At 41.6% G+C, this 21,589-nt stretch overlaps 2 protein-coding genes across 3 annotated transcripts in view; one reads left to right on the top strand and one right to left on the bottom strand.

The window, feature by feature from the left end:
• Positions 1-1,229, top strand: part of LOC133543635 (vacuolar protein sorting-associated protein 4B-like) — a 34,637-nt gene extending 33,408 nt beyond the window's left edge. Inside the window, exons 9-10 of the mRNA XM_061888319.1 lie at positions 353-469; positions 532-1,229. Of these exons, the coding sequence (XP_061744303.1) occupies positions 353-469; positions 532-633 (219 nt within the window). The 3' untranslated portion in view covers positions 634-1,229. The remainder of the gene's footprint in view (positions 1-352; positions 470-531) is intronic.
• Positions 1,230-7,908: 6,679 nt separating this feature from the next.
• Positions 7,909-21,467, bottom strand: plekhb2 (pleckstrin homology domain containing, family B (evectins) member 2). 2 transcript variants are annotated; one of them, XM_061888127.1, is made up of 8 exons: positions 21,115-21,467; positions 15,805-15,852; positions 15,578-15,730; positions 15,396-15,498; positions 12,271-12,310; positions 12,100-12,168; positions 11,899-12,013; positions 7,909-8,191 (listed from the first exon to the last, which is right to left on the bottom strand). In XM_061888127.1, the coding sequence occupies exons 2-8, from the start codon at positions 15,839-15,841 to the stop codon at positions 8,055-8,057; spliced, it is 654 nt and encodes a 217-aa protein (XP_061744111.1). In that variant the 5' UTR covers positions 15,842-15,852; positions 21,115-21,467; the 3' UTR covers positions 7,909-8,054. The 2 variants fall into 2 exon arrangements, with proteins under 2 accessions (XP_061744111.1, XP_061744110.1); XM_061888126.1 differs by having other exon boundaries at positions 7,910-8,191; positions 12,100-12,186; positions 21,115-21,455.
• Between the last annotated feature and the right edge of the window lie 122 nt (positions 21,468-21,589).

Here is a 21,589-nt window from a genome sequence, read left to right as displayed (position 1 = left end):
TTTACCTACCTGCTCCCAGTGCCACCCACACTGGTTTAAATGTATTTTACATATTGGATTTCACTATGTAAAACCGCTTTGAGTCACGAGAGAAAATTGCTATATAAATATCATTCAATTCAAAAAATGAACTTCATATTGCAAACATCTAAGAGCGGATGCTTTTGTATCCTATATTGTGTGTAGTCGACATTGAGAATGCACAGATTAAAAAAAGTATAAAATCATCCATCCATTTTCTACCGCTTGTCCCATTTGGGGGTCACGGGGGGTGCTGGAGCCTAAAGTGTGAATGTTTTGTATAAATTCGGTTCCTGGCCCCGATTTAGCATAGTTTCTTAAATGTTGGCAGGTCTTCAAGGACTTTAGCTACTTCTTCACTCCGTGCTCATGTACTGACCTCGACAGCAGAGCCATGACATGGATGGACGTCCCTGAGGAAAGTCTTCTAGAACCTGCGGTTTCAATGGTTGGAGAATGTCTCATCCTGTGGGTTGGGTGTTACTCTCACACTCCCAATGTTCCCCGCAGAGTGACTTGCTGAAATCGCTAACCAACACCAAGCCCACCATCAATGAGAAGGACTTAAAGCAGCTGAAGAAGTTCTGTGAGGATTACGGTCAACAAGGTTGATGACTCGTGAATGCACCGAGTAAGAAACACCTACACGCCGCGTTCAAACTGCATGTACCATGAAGATGGGTAGAACTTTTAACACTAACGACCGCCACTTACTGATTAGATTCTCCAAATGCCAATGTATTCCTGCTCATGTTTAGAACACCTTCCCCATACTATGACTAGGATCCTTTGCTTAAGAATTCCTTTTAAAAGGGGCTTTTATTCCCATGCTTGTTTAACTCCATGACTCACATTCCACCAAGGGCCACGTTCACAGTTTCCAAAAACTATTTGAAATGTGGACTCGTCAGAACACATTTCCCCTTTGCATCAGTCCATCTTAGATGAGCTAGGGTTCTGCAAAGCCGGCGTTTCTGGTTGTTGTTGATAAATGGCTTTCGCTTTACTTTAACTTGCACTTACAGATGTAGCGACGAACTGTAGTCACTCACAGTAGTTATCTGAAGTATTCCTGAGCCTATGTGGTGATATCTCTTACACACCGATGTCGCTTTTTGATGCAGTACCGCCTGAGGGATCGACTTAGCCGCTTACGTCCAGCGATTTCTCCAGATTCTCTGAACCTTTTGATGATATTACGGACCGTAGATGGTGAAATCCCTAAATTATTTGAAAAAGCCCGTTGAGAAATGTTCTTAAACTGTTCGACAATTTTCTCACACTTTTGTTGATAAAGTGGTGACCATCGTATGGCGTCACAGTAGTGCCAAAAATCCAAGCGCATAAAAACTGTTATCGCGCGCTGATTCTTTACTTCGTCCGCGCGCGCGACACCCTTGTGTGGCGCCCCTGTGCGCGCGTGGCGCCGTTTTGCGTGCGCGCCGTCTCGGTCCGTGCGCTCCCTGTGTACTCCTGGCATCTCTCCTCGTGCTGTCATGTTTGTTTTGGCACTTTGGGGCCGGGTTTGCTTAGACGGCCCCTTCTTTCTGATTGGCTCTGAGCATTTTTCATACGTGTGTTGTATTGGCGCTATTCTTACCTCAGGCAGCTGGCCCCGCCCAGTACATGGATGTCAAGGAACATGTACTATTTAAATAACCATAACTTGCTCAATTTTCAACTAATTTCCCAACGGTTCCATTTGTTATAAATGTCAGAGTATTGTATGTATACGTATATTTAAATAGTACATGTACCATTGACATCAATAAAATGATTGGGACCAGCTGTCCGAGGTAAGATGGAGAAACATGGAATGTTTATTCATATCTATGATGAAAGGTCCAATGCAGTTCCCTGGGATTAAAAAGAAAGGAAATCAGGTTTTCATAGTGCTATCATGGCTGAACAAGTAAGTCTTACACTATTATCTCTCAGATTTAATTTGCCTAATGTATGGAGCTAGCTTTTTTTGTTGTTTTTTTAAATACGTATTTTTAACTCTGCCATCTATACTGATCTGGCTGATATCTAATTTTCCATAGTTGTTTGCAGAAACGTAAATACTTTTTATAGTAATATTAAAACCATATTCATTAATTGTAGTGTTAACCTGTCATTCATTATTCTACTAAAATAGTAATTGCAATCATAACATCAATAATGGGCTTCACGGTGGAAGAGGGGTTAGTGCGTCTGCCTCACAATACGAAGTTCCTGCAGTCCTGGGTTCAAATCCAGGCTCGGGATCTTTCTGTGTGGAGTTTGCATGTCCTCCCCGTGAATGCGTGGGTTCCCTCCGGGTACTCCGGCTTCCTCCCACTTCCAAAGACATGCACCTGGGGATAGGTTGATTGGCAACACTAAATTGGCCCTAGTGTGTGAATGTGAGTGTGAATGTTGTCTGTCTATCTGTGTTGGCCCTGCGATGAGGTGGCGACTTGTCCAGGGTGTACCCCGCCTTCCGCCCGATTGTAGCTGAGATAGGCGCCAGCGCCCCCGCGACCCCAAAAGGGAATAAGCGGTAGAAAATGGAAAAAAAAAAAACATCAATAATTAGGCCCATATGCTAATCATGTGGTCCTGATATGAAGTACGCATAAATAAGTGGGTTCGGGTAGACTCTGGTGTAAACTTAAAGTAGATAGAGGAAAGAAATCTGATAGTCCCACATTGTGGCATACATTCAATATTTACATATACAAATATTAAATAAATACAAATATTTTTTTAAATAGACAAGTGAGGAAAAAAAACAAATTTGAAAATATAATTTCCATCATTGCATTTAATGTTTTCAACTAAGATAGCAGCGGAGCCTCCATTCTTCTAATAAGTCAGTATACCCTTACAATCACTCCAAACCAGTTCAATAATGTAAATAACTGTGTCCCTCAACTTACCTCTTTTTTAGCCGACATTTTTTTATCCACTTCTTAATCGGTAAATCTTGATACATATTGACGATGACCCGCCCTGCTATACTTCTGATTGGCCCTGAGCATTTTTCACCTGACCAATCAGAAAGGAGGGGCCGTCTAAGCATACCCGCCCCCAAAGTGCCAAAACGAAGTCGGCGCGCGCGCACATAGGCACCACACGCACGCACAAAGTGGAGAATTAACGCGCGATAAGTTTTTATGCGCATGGATTTTTGTCACTAATGTGACGCCATACCCTCGCCCCATCCTTGTTTGTGAATGACGGAGCATTTCATGGAAGCTGCTTTTATACCCAATCATGGCACCCACCTGTTCCCAATAAGCCTGTTCATCTGTGGGATGTTCCAAATAAGTGTTTAATGAGCATTCCTCAACCTCGGTCTTTTTTGCCACTTGTGCCGGCTTTTTTGAAACATGTTGAAGGCCTCAAATTCCATCCATCCTTCCATTTTCTAGCGCTTATTCCCTTTTGGGGTCGCGGGGGGCGCTGGCGCCTATCTCAGCTACAATCGGGCGGAAGGCAGGGTACACCCTGGACAAGTCGCCACCTCATCGCAGGGCCAACACAGATAGACGGACAACATTCACACTCACATTCACACACTAGGGCCAATTTTAGTGTTGCCAATCAACCTATCCCCAGGTGCATGTCTTTGGAAGTGGGAGGAAGCCGGAGTACCCGGAGGGAACCCACGCATTCACGGGGAGAACATGCAAACTCCACACAGAAAGATCCCGAGCCTGGATTTGAACCCAGGACTGCAGGAACTTCGTATTGTGAGGCAGACGCACTAACCCCTCTCCCACCCTGAAGCCCCGGCCTCAAATTCCAAATGAGCTAGTATTTACAAAAAATAAAGTTTTCAAATTTGAACATTAAATATCTTGTCTTTGCAGTCTATTCAATTGAAGATAAGTTGAAAAGGATTAGCAAATCATTGTATTCTGTTTTTATTTACCATTCACTGGTTTTGTACAGTGAACAGTATCGTACGAGCCTAATTGGTTCCGTGACGGAGCTTCCAACTCGAAACACTTGTATGTCAAATCAACTTCACCTGTTGAAATGAGTTTACAGGCCTACTGAAATGAGATTTTCTTATTTAAAAGGGGATATCAGGTCCATTCTATGTGTCATACTTGATCATTTCGCCATATTGCCATATTTTGGCTGAAAGGATTTAGTAGAGAACATCGACGATAAATTTCGCAACTTTTGGTCGCTAATAAAAAAGCCTTGCCTTTACTGGAAGTAGCAGATGATGTGCGCGTGACATCACGGGTTGTGGAGCTCCTTACATCCTCACATTGACTACAATCATGGCCACCAGCAGCGAGAGCGATTCAGACCTAGAAAGCGACGATTTCAGCGACAATTTACCCATTAATTTGAGCGAGGATAAATGGGTTACAAATGTAAATGAGGATGAAAGATTCGTGGATGAGGAAAGTGAAAGTGAAGGACTAGAAAAAAAAAGACTATACAGTGGGAGCGATTCAGATGTTATTAGACAAATTTACTAGGATAATTCTGGAAAATCATTTATCTGCTTATTGTGTTACTTGTGTTTTAGTGAGATTCTATGGTCGTACCTGTACAACCTGAAGGTCAGCCCCGCACGAGTGGTGGCGATGCCCATCTCTGCCCTTCGCAAGGGACCCTCTTCGAAACACGGTCTTTCGAAATGATCGCTGCATTATACACTGTACTTTGTGTGTGTGGTCCAATCCAATCCAATAGCAATAGTGTGCGGCAAGAAAGTGGTGTAAACCTGGCAGTTTTGTCAATGGAATTTGGCACAGCAGTGGGAAAAAAAAGCTGGAGGGGTGTGGCCACGGGTGTGGTGACCGCCAATGTCTCCGAGGGAAGCCACGTTTCTCAACGAGGCGAAGGTGGCCGGTGGGGCGGGCTAAGATTTTTATTTTTTTTTCCCTCCTCCACGGTGGAAGCAACCGACAATCGGGGGCGGCCGGTGGGAGGAGGCAAGAGAGTCCGCAGCTGCCTCTTTGACAGGTGCAGGAGGAACGACTCAAGCTCTCCGCTGATGTTTACGCTAAGAGCCGACTTATTAGCACCATTTTCTCACCGAAACCTGCCGGTTGACATGTGGTAGGGAACCATGTTCGCTTGACCGCTCTGTTCCATAGTAAAGCTTCACCGTCATCTTTCGGGAATGGAAACAATGAAACACCGGCTGTGTTTGTGTTGCTAAAGGCGGCCGCAATACACCTCTTCCCACCTACAGCTTTCTTCTTTGACGTCTCCATAATTCATTGAACAAATTACAAAAGATTCAGCAACACAGATGTCCAGAATACTGTGGAATTATGCGATTAAAAACAGACGACTTATAGCAGAGAACGGTGCTGGAGCAAAATGTCCTCTACAATGCGTGACGTCACGCGTCTTCATACTGACGTTATCAACAGGATAGTTGGCGCGAAATTTAAAATTGCAATTTAGTAAACTAAAAAGGCCGTATTGGCATGTGTTGCAATGTTAATATTTCATCATTGATATATAAACTATCAGACTGCGTGGTCGGTAGTAGTGGGTTTTAGTAGGCCTTTAAATTAATTGGTGCTATCCCGCCCACCCAAAACACTCATTTCAAAATGCCTTTTTTTTTTAAATATGATATTGTATAAAAACATTACAATGTAATGGAGGACAAACAACTACAGAACTTTTCTGAACTAATATAGTAAAGTATCTACTTTGGAGAGCAGACATTTAAGGTTTCTCTTTCAAGCTGCTTCTCCATCAAACACAATCAGCACCTTTTTTTATATTTTAATGTTCTAAAAATTATAGTAACTAATTTTTCTTAAGCATGGTAGAGACTAGCAGTGATTGGCACCAAATGATTTGTTTAATTGAACGAGGATGATCCACTTCTCCTTCTCAGCACTGACTTTCTTCCTTCCCATGGTTGGTGATGTTTTGACTCGGATCTTGCGGGGGTTGACCGTGATATTTGCTAAATAACTAATGGTGGGGATGCTTGTACCTCAAATCTTGGCTTGCAACCAAAAGCATAACAATTAGCCCAACGACAACACTTATCTCTTAAGTTGAGGCGCGGCTGTAGTGTTTTCAGAACGTCATATCCAAAACAAAATAGGCTCAACTCATTTTGTCCAAAAATGACACGTTTGTTTTGTCCTATATGTGATGTATGTGAACAAAATATAACACCCTCAGTCATATTGTTGAGTACATTTAATAGTTAAAATACATCTCTTTCCTAAAAGCGTCATTTTATATTACTTCTCAATTACATAGCACATTTGGCTTGACATCTTCATACATTTTGGAAATATTATCCTTCAGTTGTGCAAATCTCTTCTGTTAGTGCCATTAATGAGCAAAAATGATTCCTACTGAGGAGTCACAACAATTGGAAGTGTTAGAAATTCAAGTCAAAGGGAATGAAAATAAAGGGTGAGAGGAAATGTAACTGGATCTCCACAGAAATCTGCTTGAAATGAAATGAGAGCGACTTCTCGGCAGCTGCCAGTGTAAAACAAAACACATTTTACGTAATAAGCATTATCTCTCTTTTCCCGCTCGGGAGGTTTCTGATGATCCGAAATGTTTTATTATTAATGGAAATTATTGCTGCATTGATGCTATGAAACTGAAGACTTTACGCACAAAAAACAAGACATGCATGGATGTAGACGACCTCGAATATGTTTGCACAACACTCTATACGTACACATTTTTGTGTGGCTATATTATGTGTATAATTTATTATATATGTATACAATGTATTTATTATGTCGTAATAAACTAATTATATTATTATCTATATAAACACACACGCACATATTCAATAAAGGCCAAAAGTTTGGCCACAACTCATTTCAATGTGTTTTCATTATTTTCATGACTTTTACATTGTAGATTGTCACTAGAGGCATCAAAACGATGAATGAACACACGTGGAGTTCTGTACTTAACTGAAAACGGGTCTGTTTTGCGCACTCTTGGTATTTTCTCGATGAGCTTCAAGAGGTGGTCACCTGAAATGGTTTTCACTTCACAGGTGTCATAGTTTTGATGCCTTCAGTGACAATCTACAATGTAAATAGTCAAGAAAATGCATTGAAATGAGGTGTGTCCAAACTTTTGGCCTGTACTGTATATGTGTGTGTATATATATATATATATACATATATATATTTTATTTTATTTTTTTAGATATGCGTTATATTCCGCCGGGCATCTTTGAATGTGTTTGTGTGCATTACTAAAATACAGAAAAAACAAACAAAATATTGCTTTAAGATGAAGGCATGTTGACAAAAAGTAATTAATGTTATTTTTGATGTAAATGAGGGGGGTCCCAGTACAACTTTTCACAATAGCGATATTAGAACGGAGTATCGGCCAATACCAATATTATTCTGAAATCAGCAAAAATGAGACATACTTTATTTTGTAGTGTGGAGTGTTACTAATGGTTTCATTAAGCTCATAACGCAGTAAGTTAATTGTTGCCGAGACAACACATATATATATACACACATACTATATAATCTTCGTGTGCCTTGTATCTGTAATAAGAAATTATAATTGATACCTGTTTATATCGACAAACATGGAGTTTTTGACCACAATATAGTTCAATTAAGGACATATGTCCAGCTTGTGGAGCTGCTAGCTCTTAGTAGCCTATAGCCTTCTACTTTTTGTAAATGACCTGACTAAAATAGAAGAAAAGACTAAAGTAGTGCGCTTTTTGGGAGCACATTCAGATGCTAGCCGGCTGTCCAGCTCTGTACAAGTAAACACACCCAGGAGTTTAGAAGCAAGCCAATACTTGTTTTTTTTACTGATATCGGACCCCTATCCATATCGGATCGATCAGGACACTCATAATAATAAATATTAGTTGTTTTGGTTATGATAAGGAGGGTGAGGTTGCCACACCGCGCTTTGGAGAAAGTGCTGAAGTTGAATATTTTAGGGTCCGTGGAAAAAGTGTTGTCATCCTGCCATGCTTCACAGAGTTGTTTAGGGAATGTATGTGGGGGGGGGGCTGCTGCTGCTGCAGTATATTAGACATACAAGAACACACACACTTAGAAGACGGAGAAGAGCGACCCCAGCGCCAGACCTGTGGCCGCTCCCGCCAGCATGCCCATGGCAACGTCGCCGCCGTTGTCCCGCTGGCGCTCTTGAATCACCACGCGGTTGACTCCGCCTGCATTGTAGCCGCCTAGATGGAAGACCCGCAAAAATCCAAACATCAGATCACATTCAAATGAAGTCGTAACTAAGGATGTCCGGTAAAATCGGCCGATAAATGCTTTAAAACGTAAAATTACCGGTATCTGTTTCAAAAAGTAAAATGTATTACTTTTTAAAACGCTGCTGTGTACACGGACGTAGGAACAAGTACAGATCGGCAATAAACCTTAAAGGCATAGCTACGGCTTTTCACAGAAAAAAGTGAATGCAAGGCAACAGCCATACAGGTCACACTGAGGGTGGCCGTATAAACAACTTTACCACTGTTGCAAATATGCACCACACTGTCAACCCACACCAAACAAGAATGAAAAACACATTTCGGGAGAACATCCGCACCGTAACTCAACACAAACGCAATGGAACAAATGCCCAGAACCCCTTGCAGGACTAACTCTTCCGGGACGCTACAATAAATAGTAGTCCTTAAAAACAAGGCAGAGGTTTTATTTGACAAGTACCGTTTTTCCTTGAATTAACGCCGGGTATATAGTATGCGCCTGCCTAGAATTACTGCTAGGTCAAACTCGTTTCGCAAAATATTATTTTTATTAGCGCATGTCTAGAATTTCCGCCGGGTCAAACTCGTTTCGCAAGATAATTAGCATATGCCTACGATTTCCGCCAGGTCAAACTCGTCGCGTCACGAGTGACACTTCACCTGTCATCATTTTCAAAATGGAGGAGGCTGATTTCAATAATTTGAAATCGCATAAAGCGAAGAAGATTAAGAGCTATTTAGTAGGATTTAAGGTCCAAGCTATTGAATATGCTAAAAAGAACAGCAAGCATCTATGTTTTATTAATATACCGTAGCTGCGTGTGTCAAATATGAGTCATTAAATGACTCCCGCCTCCTGGTGGTAGAGGGCACTAGTGATCCTTCTTGCGACTACTCGTTTGCAGAAGAAGTGACACCAAGCAGCAAGAGTGAGCAGCGTGAGTAAATTTTTTCCTCTCGCTTGCACTTTTAACATGGAGGATTACATATCTAAAATAAAACTGTTTTCTAAACTGGACTTTCAACCGAAGCAGGAGGTAATAAAGGAAGATCTCCATCGAGACAGAGAGACTTTTAAAACTGAAGAAAGATAAGGAAGACTTCTATAAACAAGTTATCGATGCTTTTGATCAGAAGGAGCTGCGCATGGACTTCATTTATATATTTATTTTGGGGACGGCGTGGCGCGGTTGGGAGAGTGGCCGTGCCAGCAACCTGAGGGTTCCTGGTTCAATCCCCACCTTCTACCAACCTCGCCACGCCTGTTGTGTCCTTGAGCAAGACACTTCACCCTTGCTCCTGATGGTTCGTGGTTAGGGCCTTGCATGGCAGCTCCCGCCATCAGTGTGTGAATGTGTGTGTGTATGGGTGAATGTGGAAATAGTGTCAAAGCGCTTTGAGTACCTTGAAGGTAGAAAAGCGCTATACAAGTATAACCCATTTACCATAAGTAAAGGTAAGACCATCATAACGTTTTTTTTAATTAAATGTGCTTTTCATGATGGTATCCTTACATCACACTCAAATTTATAAGCGCAGGCCTAAATTTACCGCATGCCTTTGGTAAGCGCCAGAGTGAGAAGAGGTTTTAAAATAATTAGCGCATGCTTGCCTTTACCGCATGCCTTTGGTAAATGCCGGAGTGAGAAGAGGTTTTAAATTAATTAGCGCCCCGGCGGCAATTCAAGGAAATACGGTATATTTAATATTTTTGGCCACCAGTTTGAACAGGAACACTGTTTGAAAATATACATATATGATCAAGTGATTCTTTGGCAACCACTAGATGGAGCCCACGTACCACTATGGGTACACATACTACAGTTTGACTAGACTAGACAATGAATTACGACCAATTAAGATGATTTTGGCTACAGTGGCCATGCTTTTATTTTTTGTCTCCAGCCAAGCTAGTCGGTACAAAAGGTTAAAGGGGAACATTATCACAATTTCAAAAGGGTTAAAAACAATAAAAATCAGTTCCCAGTGGCTTGTTTTATTTTTCAAAGTTTTTTTCAAAATTTTACACCTCCCGGAATATCCCGAAAAAAAAGTTCTTGATTTACACTATTTGCGATGCGACTGTCCATTTCCCTGTGACGTCATACAGTGCTGCCAATGTAAACAAACAATGGCGAATAGCACAGCAAGATATCAATCAATCAATCAATGTTTACTTATATAGCCCTAAATCACAAGATATAGCGACATTAGCTCGGATTCAGGCTCGGATTTCAGCGGCTTAAGCGATTCAACAGATTACGCATGTATTGAAACAGATGGTCGGAGTATGGAGGCAGATAGCGAAAACGAAATTGAAGAAGAAATTGAATCTATTGAGCGAATAGCTATAGACGCTATTCGGCCATAGCATGGGTGTACCTAATGAAGTGACCCATAGCATGGCTGCCTTATTAGCATCGCCGGTAAAATGTGCGGACCAAACGATCAGGACTTTCGCATCTTGTGACACTGGAGCAACTTAAATCCGTCGATTGGTAAGTGTTTGTTTTGCATTAAATGTGGGTATCTAGTTTCAAATGTACATACAGCTAGCGTAAATAGCATGTTAGCATCGATTTGCGTAGCATGTTAGCATCGATTAGCTGGCAGTCATGCCGTGACCAAATATGTCTGATTAGCACATAAGTCAACAACATCAACAAAACTCACCTTTGTGATTTCGTTGACTTAATCGTTGCAAATGCATCTGCAGGTTATCCATACATCTCTGTGCCATGTCTGTCTTAGCATCGCCGGTCAAATGTGAAGACACTGGTACATTCAATGGGGGTCTGGCGGCAGATTTCTTGCCAGTGGTGCAACTTGAATCCCTCCCTGTTAGTGTTGTTACATCCTCCGACAACACACCGACGAGGCATGATGTCTCCAAGGTTCCAAAAAATAGTCGAAAAAACGGAAAATAACAGAGCTGAGACCCTGTGTTTGTAATGTGTTGAAAATGAAAATGGCGGGTGTGTTACCTCGGTGACGTCACGTTCTGACGTCATCGCTAAAAGACCGATAAACAGAAAGGCGTTTCATTTGCCAAAATTCACCCATTTAAGAGTTCGGAAATCGGTTAAAAAAAATACATGGTCTTTTTTCTGCAACATCAAGGTATATATTGATGCTTGCATAGGTTTGGTGATAATGTTCCCCTTTAACCACAAATTGTTATTGTATGCATCATTGTTTTGAGGTGGTGTGACTACCGTATTTCCTTGAATTGCCCCTGGGGTGCTAATTAATTTAAAACCTCTTCTCACTCCTGCGCTTACCAAAGGCATGCGGTAAAAGTAAGCATGCGCTAATTATTTTAAAACCTCTTCTCACTCCGGCACTTACCAAAGGTCTGCAGTAAAAAATTGAGTGTGATGTAAGCTTGTACCTTAAATCCTACCGAATAGCTCTTAATCTTCTTCCCTTTATGCGATTTCTAATTACCGGTATTGAAATCAGCCTCCTACATTTTGAAAATGATGAAAGGGGAAGGGTCACGAGTTTGACCAGGCGGTAATACTAAGCATGCGCTAATTATTTTGGGAAGCAAGTTTAACTTGGCAGTAATTCAAGGCAGGCGCATACTATATACCCTGCGGCAATTCAAGGAAATACGGTAACTGTATCTGACTATTTAACACTTGCCACATGAGAATTATGTAGTCTCGTACCTTGGTACTGATAAGGGTAAGCGACGGCGTAGGGCTGTCCGTCGGCGGCGTACACGATCTGCGATGCGTGCGGACTACCTGCAGCGTACTCTCCATACTGGGCTGGAGAGTAGAACTGGTGGGAAGAGAACAAAAACAATGAGTGTTGTTGGGATTCTTTTTGCATGTCCCATTTGTTAAATTCTTTCAATGCCTCGTTACCGGAGGTGGCGGCGCGTATTCCGAGTAAGGCGGCGGCGAGGAGGCCATCACTTCTGGTGTGAAGCCCACCTGGGGAGTTGCAACCATCTAAATGTGGGGGGGCGGGGGGGGAATCTTACAACTTTTAAGAACACTTTTGGGAAAGTTGTTTTCATTTTCATGCAGTCTCACCATATTAACTCTAGCATCCTGTAGCGCCATGGTCCATGCCCTGCAGCAGAAAGAACACACTGTAATGCAGGGGTGTCCAAACTTTTCTCCACTTTTATGGTTATTGTCACACTTCCTCAAAAGCGACTAATATGTACACATTTATGTATATATGTATATACAGTACATGCCAAAAGTTTGGACACACCATTCCATGGGTTTTCTTTATTTTCATGACTATTTACATCAGGGGTGTCAAACTCAAATACAGAGTGGGCCAAAATTTAAAACTGAACAAATTAACCTTTAAATAGGGACCCAAACAAGTTTTGCATTAAACATTGAACAAGCAAGGCTTATATACAGTAACTTTATTGTGACATGCCAAATTGAGCTTCAAATATAATAATAATCATTAAAAAATATCAATGGCTTTTCAAATAAAATTTAAATAAAAATGTAATGCCTCTTTTCTATTTGCAGCCTTCTGAGGTAAATATCAAAATATATTGTAGCATCCCGAAAGAGTTAGTGCTGCAAGGGGTTCTGGGTATTTGTTGTGTTGTGTTTAGGTTATGTTACAGTGCAGATGTTCGCCCAAAATGTTTGTGATTCTTGTTTGGTATGAGTTCACAGTGTGGCGCATATTTGTAACAGTGTTAAAGTTGTTTACACGGCCACCCTCAGTGTGACCTGTATGGCTGTTGACCAAGTATGCCTTATGTGTGTGTAATAGCCGCTTATATTTTGCGAGTGGGCCTGCACGCTGTTTGTATGGAGGAAATGCGGACGTGACGACAGGTAGTAGAGAATACTAAAGGCAGTGCCTTTAAGGCACGCCCTCAATATTGTTGTCCGGGTGAAAATTGGGAGAATGCTTGTCCCGGGAGATTTTCGGGAGGGGCACTGAACTTCGGGAGGATTGGCAAGTGCGAGAAATTGCGGTGTTACAGCGGCACCGCTGCTGTGTATTAACGGCGGGCCAGCTGTAATGTTAATTTGATATTGCCTCAAGGGCCAAATTAAATTACACAGCGGGCCAGAGTTTGACACCCATGATTTACATAGTAGATTGTCTCTGGAGGCATCAAAACTATGAATGAACACATGTGGAGTTATGATTTCAGTTATTGCACCTTTCATTAAGTACATGTTTTATATTGTAGTTTTATTCAAAATAGCCACCTTTTGCTCCGATTACTGATTTGCACACTCTTGGCATTCTCTCCATGAGCTTCAAGAGGTCGTCACCTGAAATGGTTTTCACGTGGCAGGTGTCAAAAAGTTTTGAAGCCTCCAGGGACAATCTACAATGTAAATAGTCATGAAAACGCATTGAAATGAGAAGGTGTGTCCAAACTTTTGGCCTGTATTATATATACAGTTTCATAAATAACACTAATTGATTTATAGATACAAAAAGTCCAAACAAATAAAACACATGAAAAACAAGAGCGAAACATTAAAGACTATACATATATATATATGAATATATATAATTAGAGCTGCGAATCTTTAGGTGTCCCACAATTCGATTCAATATCGATTCTTGGGGTCACGATTCGATATCGATTTTTTCTATTCAACGCGATTCTCGATTCAAAAACGATATTTTTCCGATTCAGAACGATTCTGTATTCCTTCAATACGAAGAATTTCAGCAGGATCTACCCCAGTCTGCTGACATGCAAGCAGAGTAGATTTTTTTTTTTTAAAAGCTTTAATAATCGTAAAGGACAATGTTTTATCAACTGATTGCAATAATGTAAATTTGTTTTAACTATTAAACAAACCAAAAATATGACTTATTTTATCTTTGTGAAAACATTGGACACAGTGTGTTGTCAAGCTTATGAGATGCGATGCAGGTGTAAGCCACTGTGACACTCTTATTTTTTTTTTATAAATGTCTAATGATAATGTCAATGAGGGATTTTTAATCACTGCTATGCTGAAATTATAACTAATATTGATACTGTTGTCGATAATACTCATTTTTCTTTCACTACTTTTGGTTTGTTCTGTGTCGTGTTTGTGTCTCCTCTCAATTGCTCTGTTTATTGCAGTTCTGAGTGTTGCTGGGTCAGGTTCGGTTTTGGAATTGGATTGCATTGTTATGGTATTGCTGTGTATTGTTTTGTTGGATTGATTAAAAAAAAAACATGATTTTTTTTAAAAATGAGAATCGATTCTGAATCGCACAACGTATTTGATTCATATTCGAATCGATTTTTTCCAACACCCTTAATATATATATATATAAATATATCTCACTGCTCCCCTCACCTCCAAGGGGGTGATCAGGGGTGATGGGTCAAATGCAGAGTGTGTGACAATCATTGGTACTTTAACTTTTAATATTAAGAGCATGTAAAAGTTGGTCTCCTCCCTTGTTTACTTCCATGTCAACCTCCTTAAGGTTTTGGAATCAAACCAGAAATATCAAGCAGCCAAAACATGGTGAGTGTCATGCTTTGTAATGGATTTAAATGGATGTAAATGTAATTCTGAATGTTTGTCGTGGTGCATGGATGTGTTTTTATAATATCCACAAATTGTGTTATATGTGTGACCCTGTGTGTTTGCATTTTTGGTGGTATTTTTTTTTTTTGTGCACCATGACTTACGAAGGTTGTTTGCATTGGGTCATATAAGTAGATTCTGCTCTTGATGGTATTGAAAACGTGATAAATGGTCATAGGCCTAACTTAAGTTGTCCACAAGATGGGACAAAACTTGGTGGTACTTTATTTTTATTTTTTGTGCACCATGACTTACGAAGGTTGTTTGCATTGGGTCATATAAGTAGATTCTGCTCTTGATGGTATTGAAAACATGATAATTGGTCATAGGCCTAACTTAAGTTGTCCACAAGATGGGACAAAACTTGGTGGTACTTTATTTTTATTTTTTGTGCACCATGACTTACGAAGGTTGTTTGCATTGGGTCATATAAGTAGATTCTGCTCTTGATGGTATTGAAAACATGATAATTGGTCATAGGCCTAACTTAAGTTGTCCACAAGATGGGACAAAACTAGTAGCATGAAAATTGACTTAAAATTGAGATCTCTCTGCAGCCAGATTCCTTATTGAACTCAAAACGTCTAATTTGAAGACACCGGCGGACCCCACGTGAGTCTTACAGGGCATCATCTGCACTGTCTGCACACAAGCTGATGACCCGGCCATCTCTGCAGACGATCTGAAGCAAAGCATCACGCGTCTTCCCTTCAGGAGGGTTCAGCTCTGCGGGCACCAAAATGGAAAAAAAGTCACACGCAAAGTCTTAACGGGCCAAGATGACGGCACGCGGTCCATCCAGCACCTTGACAGGCGGTCGAACCGCGGATGTTAATGCAGTCCACCTTCATGTGGATGTCATCCTCCATGTCCCTCCGCTGCTGGTCGTTGTAGAAGACGAGGCGTCCGTCGGCCCACAGGTCAAACCAGTTCTTCTTCCAGCGGCGCAGAATGGTGCCTGATGTGGAAGACATCAAGAAGAGTTAATCCTCACAACGTTCACGTATATAACCATTAACATTTGTGACTTACTTTGCCTATGGAGCCAGCCACTCTTCACCATGGCCATCTTGGAGGGATCTAAACCGTCAACACAAGTAAGTGATGAAAACTGGGTGTGGCGTCTCCAAACCTTGTGACCAGTCGGACACACCACTAACATAAGCTGGTTAGCCACAGCTGTGCTTTATTATCTCAAACAAGGCATACAAGCATCCATGTACATCAGAGGTGTCAAACTCATCATACTGAGGGCCACAAATAACAGTGAATATATATGAATACAAACACACCATAGCCCTGTTACACAATTCCTCTTTGTCTTGTCTACACTTTTTTTTGTCTCCCACCCTCCCCTTAGTTGCAAGTTTTGTGATTATATGTAACATGTTTATGTGTGCTATAGGTATGAGGTTTTTGTCCTCGGCCTCATTTTGGACCCCCTCCTGAGGAAAATAGGTTCTGGGGAGCCTGGGAGTCCAGCCTTTGACTGAATATTTTTTTTACTCTTCCCACCTTCCCCAACTACACCCTGGACCAGGGGTAGGGAACCTATGGCTCTAGAGCCAGATGTGGCTCTTTGATGACTGCATCTGGCTCTCTGATAAATCTTAGCTGAAATTACTTAACGGGATAAGTAATGAATAATTCCGCTGGTAATCGCAGTGTTAAAAATAACGTTCAACATATAAAACATCCATCCATCCATTAATTTTCTACCGCTTATTCCCTTTGGGGTCGCGGGGGCGCTAAAACACTCATGCATTTTAATCCATTTGTCCGTTTTTCTACCGCATCAGTTCAAGAAATCGCAGTAATGGTCAGATGTATTTTATTTATCATCAGTTAGCTTCAGAATAACAATGTTATTAAAAAGAATGAGAAACTTATTATACTCTAAAAATGTTGGTCTTACTTAAAAATGCATGCATTTATGTATATTCAGTGTTAAAAAAAATATATGGCTGTCACAAAAATACATTTTAAAATATTTGGCTTTCATGGCTCTCTCAGCCAAAAGGGTTCCCGACCCCTGCCCTGGACAATGGGCATATGCACCCACCCCCCCTCCACCCGACGCCTTCACCACAGCTTGATTCCCATTCGGGGTGAAGGACAGCCCAGTAGCTGCAGCCGGCCTTCGTGGCTCCCACCCTCCCCTCTGTTGCAAGTTTTGTGATTATATGTAACATGTTTACGTGTGCTATAGCTATGAGGTTTTTTTCTCTTGGCCTCAGTCTGGACCTTGATATTTTTTTACTCTTCCCCCCTACCCCAAAATATCAACTGTTTCCCACCTTTTTTAAGGGTTAAGGTAAGTGGCTGACCTGTTTGGCAGTCCTGTTCTTGTCCCCCTGTAATGTATGTCTGCTCTTAGCGGGACTGTGCCTTGTACATTTAAAAAATAGACTGTAATAAGAGCACCTTGAACCTTGATTATATTTTTTACAGCTTGATGGATAACTTAAGTGTAGGGCTGGGCGATATGGCCTTTTATTAATATCTCGATATTTTTAGGCCATGTCACGATACACGATAAATATCTCGATATTTTGCCTTAGCCTTGAATGAACACTTAATTATGTGTCTACATTTAAACATTCTTGTTCATATTGCATTGATTTTAAACTTTCATGCAGAGAGGGAAATCACAACTAAGTCAATTTACCAAAAGTGTATTTATTAAACAGTTATCAAGCAGTGGCACAAACATTATTTTAATTTCAAAACAAAGTGCAAGATTCTCAGACATTTTAAAACAAGCTATTAGTGCACTTTAGTGCATAATGTCACTCAGATGACACATCAAAACACTTACAGTGCACTTTTTGTACAGAACGCCACTATAATAGTTAAAAACAAATAAAGTGCACTTTTGTGCATGATGTCACAAGATATGTCAAACACTGAAAATAACTAAAAATGAGCTGCATAACAGGAAATCCTTCGCTATGTGGTAGGTTCCTGCAGACATTATCTCCAGTTTTGGACTATTTTTTTCATACGGTGTCGATCTGGAAATGGAAGACGCCAGGCTCAATTGGTTCAGTGCTGGTGGCTTCGGCATTTTGTTGGGTATGGCACCGGCCAGAAATGTTGGCATGCGGAGTTTCAAGCACTTAATTCTAACGGGTGACTTTTCAAATGATGCTAAAAATTAATAGTGCTGCTGCTTTTTGTAGCAATGCTTTTGCCGCATACTTGACGTATTACGGTTGTCTGTTCAACATCTTCCCGCTTGAACCCAAACCACCGCCAGACGATGGACCCTGTGCTGTTATTCTTGGGAATTAATTATCCTTCCTCCATTTTTTACCGGAATTAGCACCTTCTCTCTCTTGTATTACCACTCACACCACCTGCCACTGCTAACTTTACCTACGCCGCTACCTCTCTGCTCCGCGAGGGCGTATGACATTGCACGTGCGACAGTATGTGACGTATGTAAGAAGGTGCGCTTGTTTTATGTGTCTGTGAGAAGGAGACAAGAACGAGCGAGAACAGCCTGTCGTGTAATGCCCGCAGTGAGAACGTACACTCGAATATCACGACGTAGTCATTTTCTACATCGCACAGAGACAAACCCGCGATATATCGAGTAGATTGGATTAGATAGTACTTATTCCTTCAGGAAAGTTCTTTCAGGAAAATTTACATTTTCAGCAGAATCCCATTCAAGATCAGACAAACATTACAGGGAGACAGAACAGGATCGCTGACAGGTCTGCCGGCTTCCAGCGCCCCTTACAAAAAAGGTGAGATACAGGTAAATAAGTGGGGGGAATGGGAGAAAAAAATAGAAGATTAAAATTAAATTAAATTTAAAAAATCGGTCTAAGCCTGGGCCCCTGGAGAGGGGGTTCAGACTGAGGCCAAGGGAAAAAAACAACTCAAAGCCCTAGTACACATCGCTCTCACATGTGTGTAAGAGGGAAACATCAAAGGACATGAAAGACATTAAAGCAGCGGATACAACCAGCCAATTCTACATAGAGCTATGAATAAAAAGTAAAAGAAACATACACTGTGGTGGCATCTACGCCATCGTCCGCTGGGGTGGAGGGAGCATGGCCAGAGACAGGAGCAGACCCAACAAAGCAACCAAGAGAGCAGACTCCACTCTCGGCCGCCAACCAACTCTCGGCCAGTGTCCGGTCCGCATGGATGAGCGAGTATATGTGTGTCCAAGGAGACTGAGGTGTCCGACGTCTGCTCACCCAGCCAAGACGCCACAAAGCTTGTCCGTCCCGGTGCTCAGTGCTAGCTCCGCAGCCCTGTCCCCTCATCCGCATCTCCTCCAGTCCCTCCAAACAGACTCTGGTGTGGCAGAGACCCAGCAGCTGGTCTCCATGGCCAAAAGGATTCAGTATAATCCATGGCCAAAAGGATTCAGTATAAGGAGTATTGGATTTATCGCTCAGTCCTACTTAAGTGTACATTTTTGATAACCAAAAAAAAATCCTTGGAAATCAGCTAAAGTGTAGAACGAATGCAATTGCATTTGCAATATTTTCTGTTAAAAATGAACAAATTTTGCTAGAATATGTTGATGCGTGCTTGTGATGTTATTGGTTGGAGCGAACATGTTCTCCCAGCACCACTCACGGCTAAAAGTAGTCTGTTTTTATCGCATAATTACACAGTAATTTGGACATCTGTGTTGCTGAATCTTTTGCAATTTGTTCAATTAATAATGGAGACGTCAAAGAAGAAAGCTGTTGGTGGAAAGCGGTGGATTGCAGCTGCCTTTAGCAACCGAAACACAGCCGGTGTTTGTTTGTTGTGAAGCTTTAACACAGAGCGGCCAAGTGAACATGTTTCTCAACGTCAACCAGCAAGTTTTGGGATGGGAAAATTGTGATATTAAGTCGGCTCTTACCAGAGACTTGAATGGATTATGCGACCTCCTGCAGCAGCTGTGATCTTGGCTCTGTCTCGCCAAATTTCTTCCACCCTACAAAAACCTTCCCCCCGGCAGACATTTGGCGTGACATCCACTCTAATGCCTGAAGGACCTTAAAACAGCCCACACAGCTGCCTGTTTTAAAAGCATTATAATTAGCTGATTGTCATTGGTGAAAAATAACGGTGAGGAAAAAAAATAGCATTCCAGCCTTTCAAGCTATTTTTGCTTCGCTTGTAACCCTAAGGAGTCATATAACTTGGTATTATCACGCCCTCATTGGGGTCCTTCAGGCATTAGAGGGGCTGTCACGCCAAATGTATTCCAAGGGGAAAGTTTTTGTAGGAGGGAAGAAATTTGGCGTGCCATTTTCCCTTAAGAGACACTGGCGGTCACCGCAGCCATCCGACTCTCAGGTATGACTTTATCCATCCATCCATCCATTTTCTACCGCTTATTCCTTTGTTGGGTTGCGGGGGGCGCTGGCGCCTATCTCAACTACAATCGGGCGGAAGGCGGTGTACACCCTGGACAAGTCGCCACCTCATCGCAGGGCCAACACAGATAGACAACATTCACACTCACATTCACACACTAGGGCCAATTTAGTGTTGCCAATCAACCTATCCCCAGGTGCATGTTTTTGGAAGTGGGAGAAAGCCGTAGTACCCGGAGGGAAACCACGCATTCACGGGGAAAACATGCAAACTCCACACAGAAAGATCCCAAGCCTGGGATTGAACCCAGGACTGCAGGACCTTCGTATTGTGAGGCAGACGCACTAAGCCCTCTGCCGCCGTGAAGCCCGGTATGACTTTATAATCTCACTAAAACACTATTAACACAAAAAGCAGATAAGGGATTTTTCAATATTATCCTAGTAAATGTGTCTAATAACATCTGAAATCGCTCCCACTGCTGTCGCCTTTCGTTTTTTTGTTTTGTTTTGTTTTTTAGTGCTTCACTCTATAACTTTCCTCATCCACAAATCTTTCATCCTCACTCAAATTAATTGGGAAATTGTCACTTTCTCTGTCCTAATAGCTCTTGCTGCTGGTGGCTATGATTATAAACAATGTCAGGATGTGAGGAGCCCTACAACCTGTGACGTCACGCACACATCGTCAACTACTTCCGGTACAGGCAAGGCTTTTTTACCAGCGACCAAAAGTTGCGAACTTTATCGGCGATGTTCTCTACTAAATCCTTTCAGCAAAAATATGGCAATATCACGATATGATCAAGTATGACACATAGAATGGACCTGCTATCCCCGTTTAAATAAGAAAATCTCATTTCAGTAGGTCTTGAACTCACAAGGCATCCATGTACATAGTACTAGAAAAGCACATGACGATTTGAAGCAGCCATTGTTACAGTTTCTGTTTACATTAGCTCATGTTTGTAAGACTCAATCAGCGTCTAGATTTTTAGCTCACCTGGCTGTGGTGTTCGTTGCTTGCCAAATGTGTTGTTGTAGATAGATTATGGTTGGCTTTAACGCGGCCTGCTTTCTTGTTGTTGCTGGAATAGCATTCGAGGCTCGAAAGCAGTCGAAGCGGAAGTGACGTGTTCGGCACCAGCGAGATGCCCTTCTCGTTATAAAACCCTTCTCAAAATACTTTTTTTTAACAGTCGTGCTAAAACATTCCAGTACGACTTTATCAGGTGGATTTAGTTACCCTTTAATAATTAATACTCGGATAGTATCAACAGGAAGCAATGTAACGATTAAACGACGAGTTGAGTAATCACTGTGTAAAACAGCCTCTTTGATATAGACGATCTTCGGCCTCATTTTCTCCAACGGGGATGTATTTGTTTTCGATGACGTAAGCCATCAGCTGACATCTTTGGAACGTACTAGCAACAAAAAAAAGAGGGCGTGCGCGTTTTGCAAACTCGGTCCCGGGG

Source organism: Nerophis ophidion, linkage group LG26 (assembly GCF_033978795.1).
Source record: "Nerophis ophidion isolate RoL-2023_Sa linkage group LG26, RoL_Noph_v1.0, whole genome shotgun sequence".
NCBI classification, from domain to species: Eukaryota; Metazoa; Chordata; class Actinopteri; order Syngnathiformes; family Syngnathidae; genus Nerophis; species Nerophis ophidion.
Note: the sequence above shows the minus strand (reverse complement) of the source record. Positions and strands in the feature narration are given on the sequence as shown.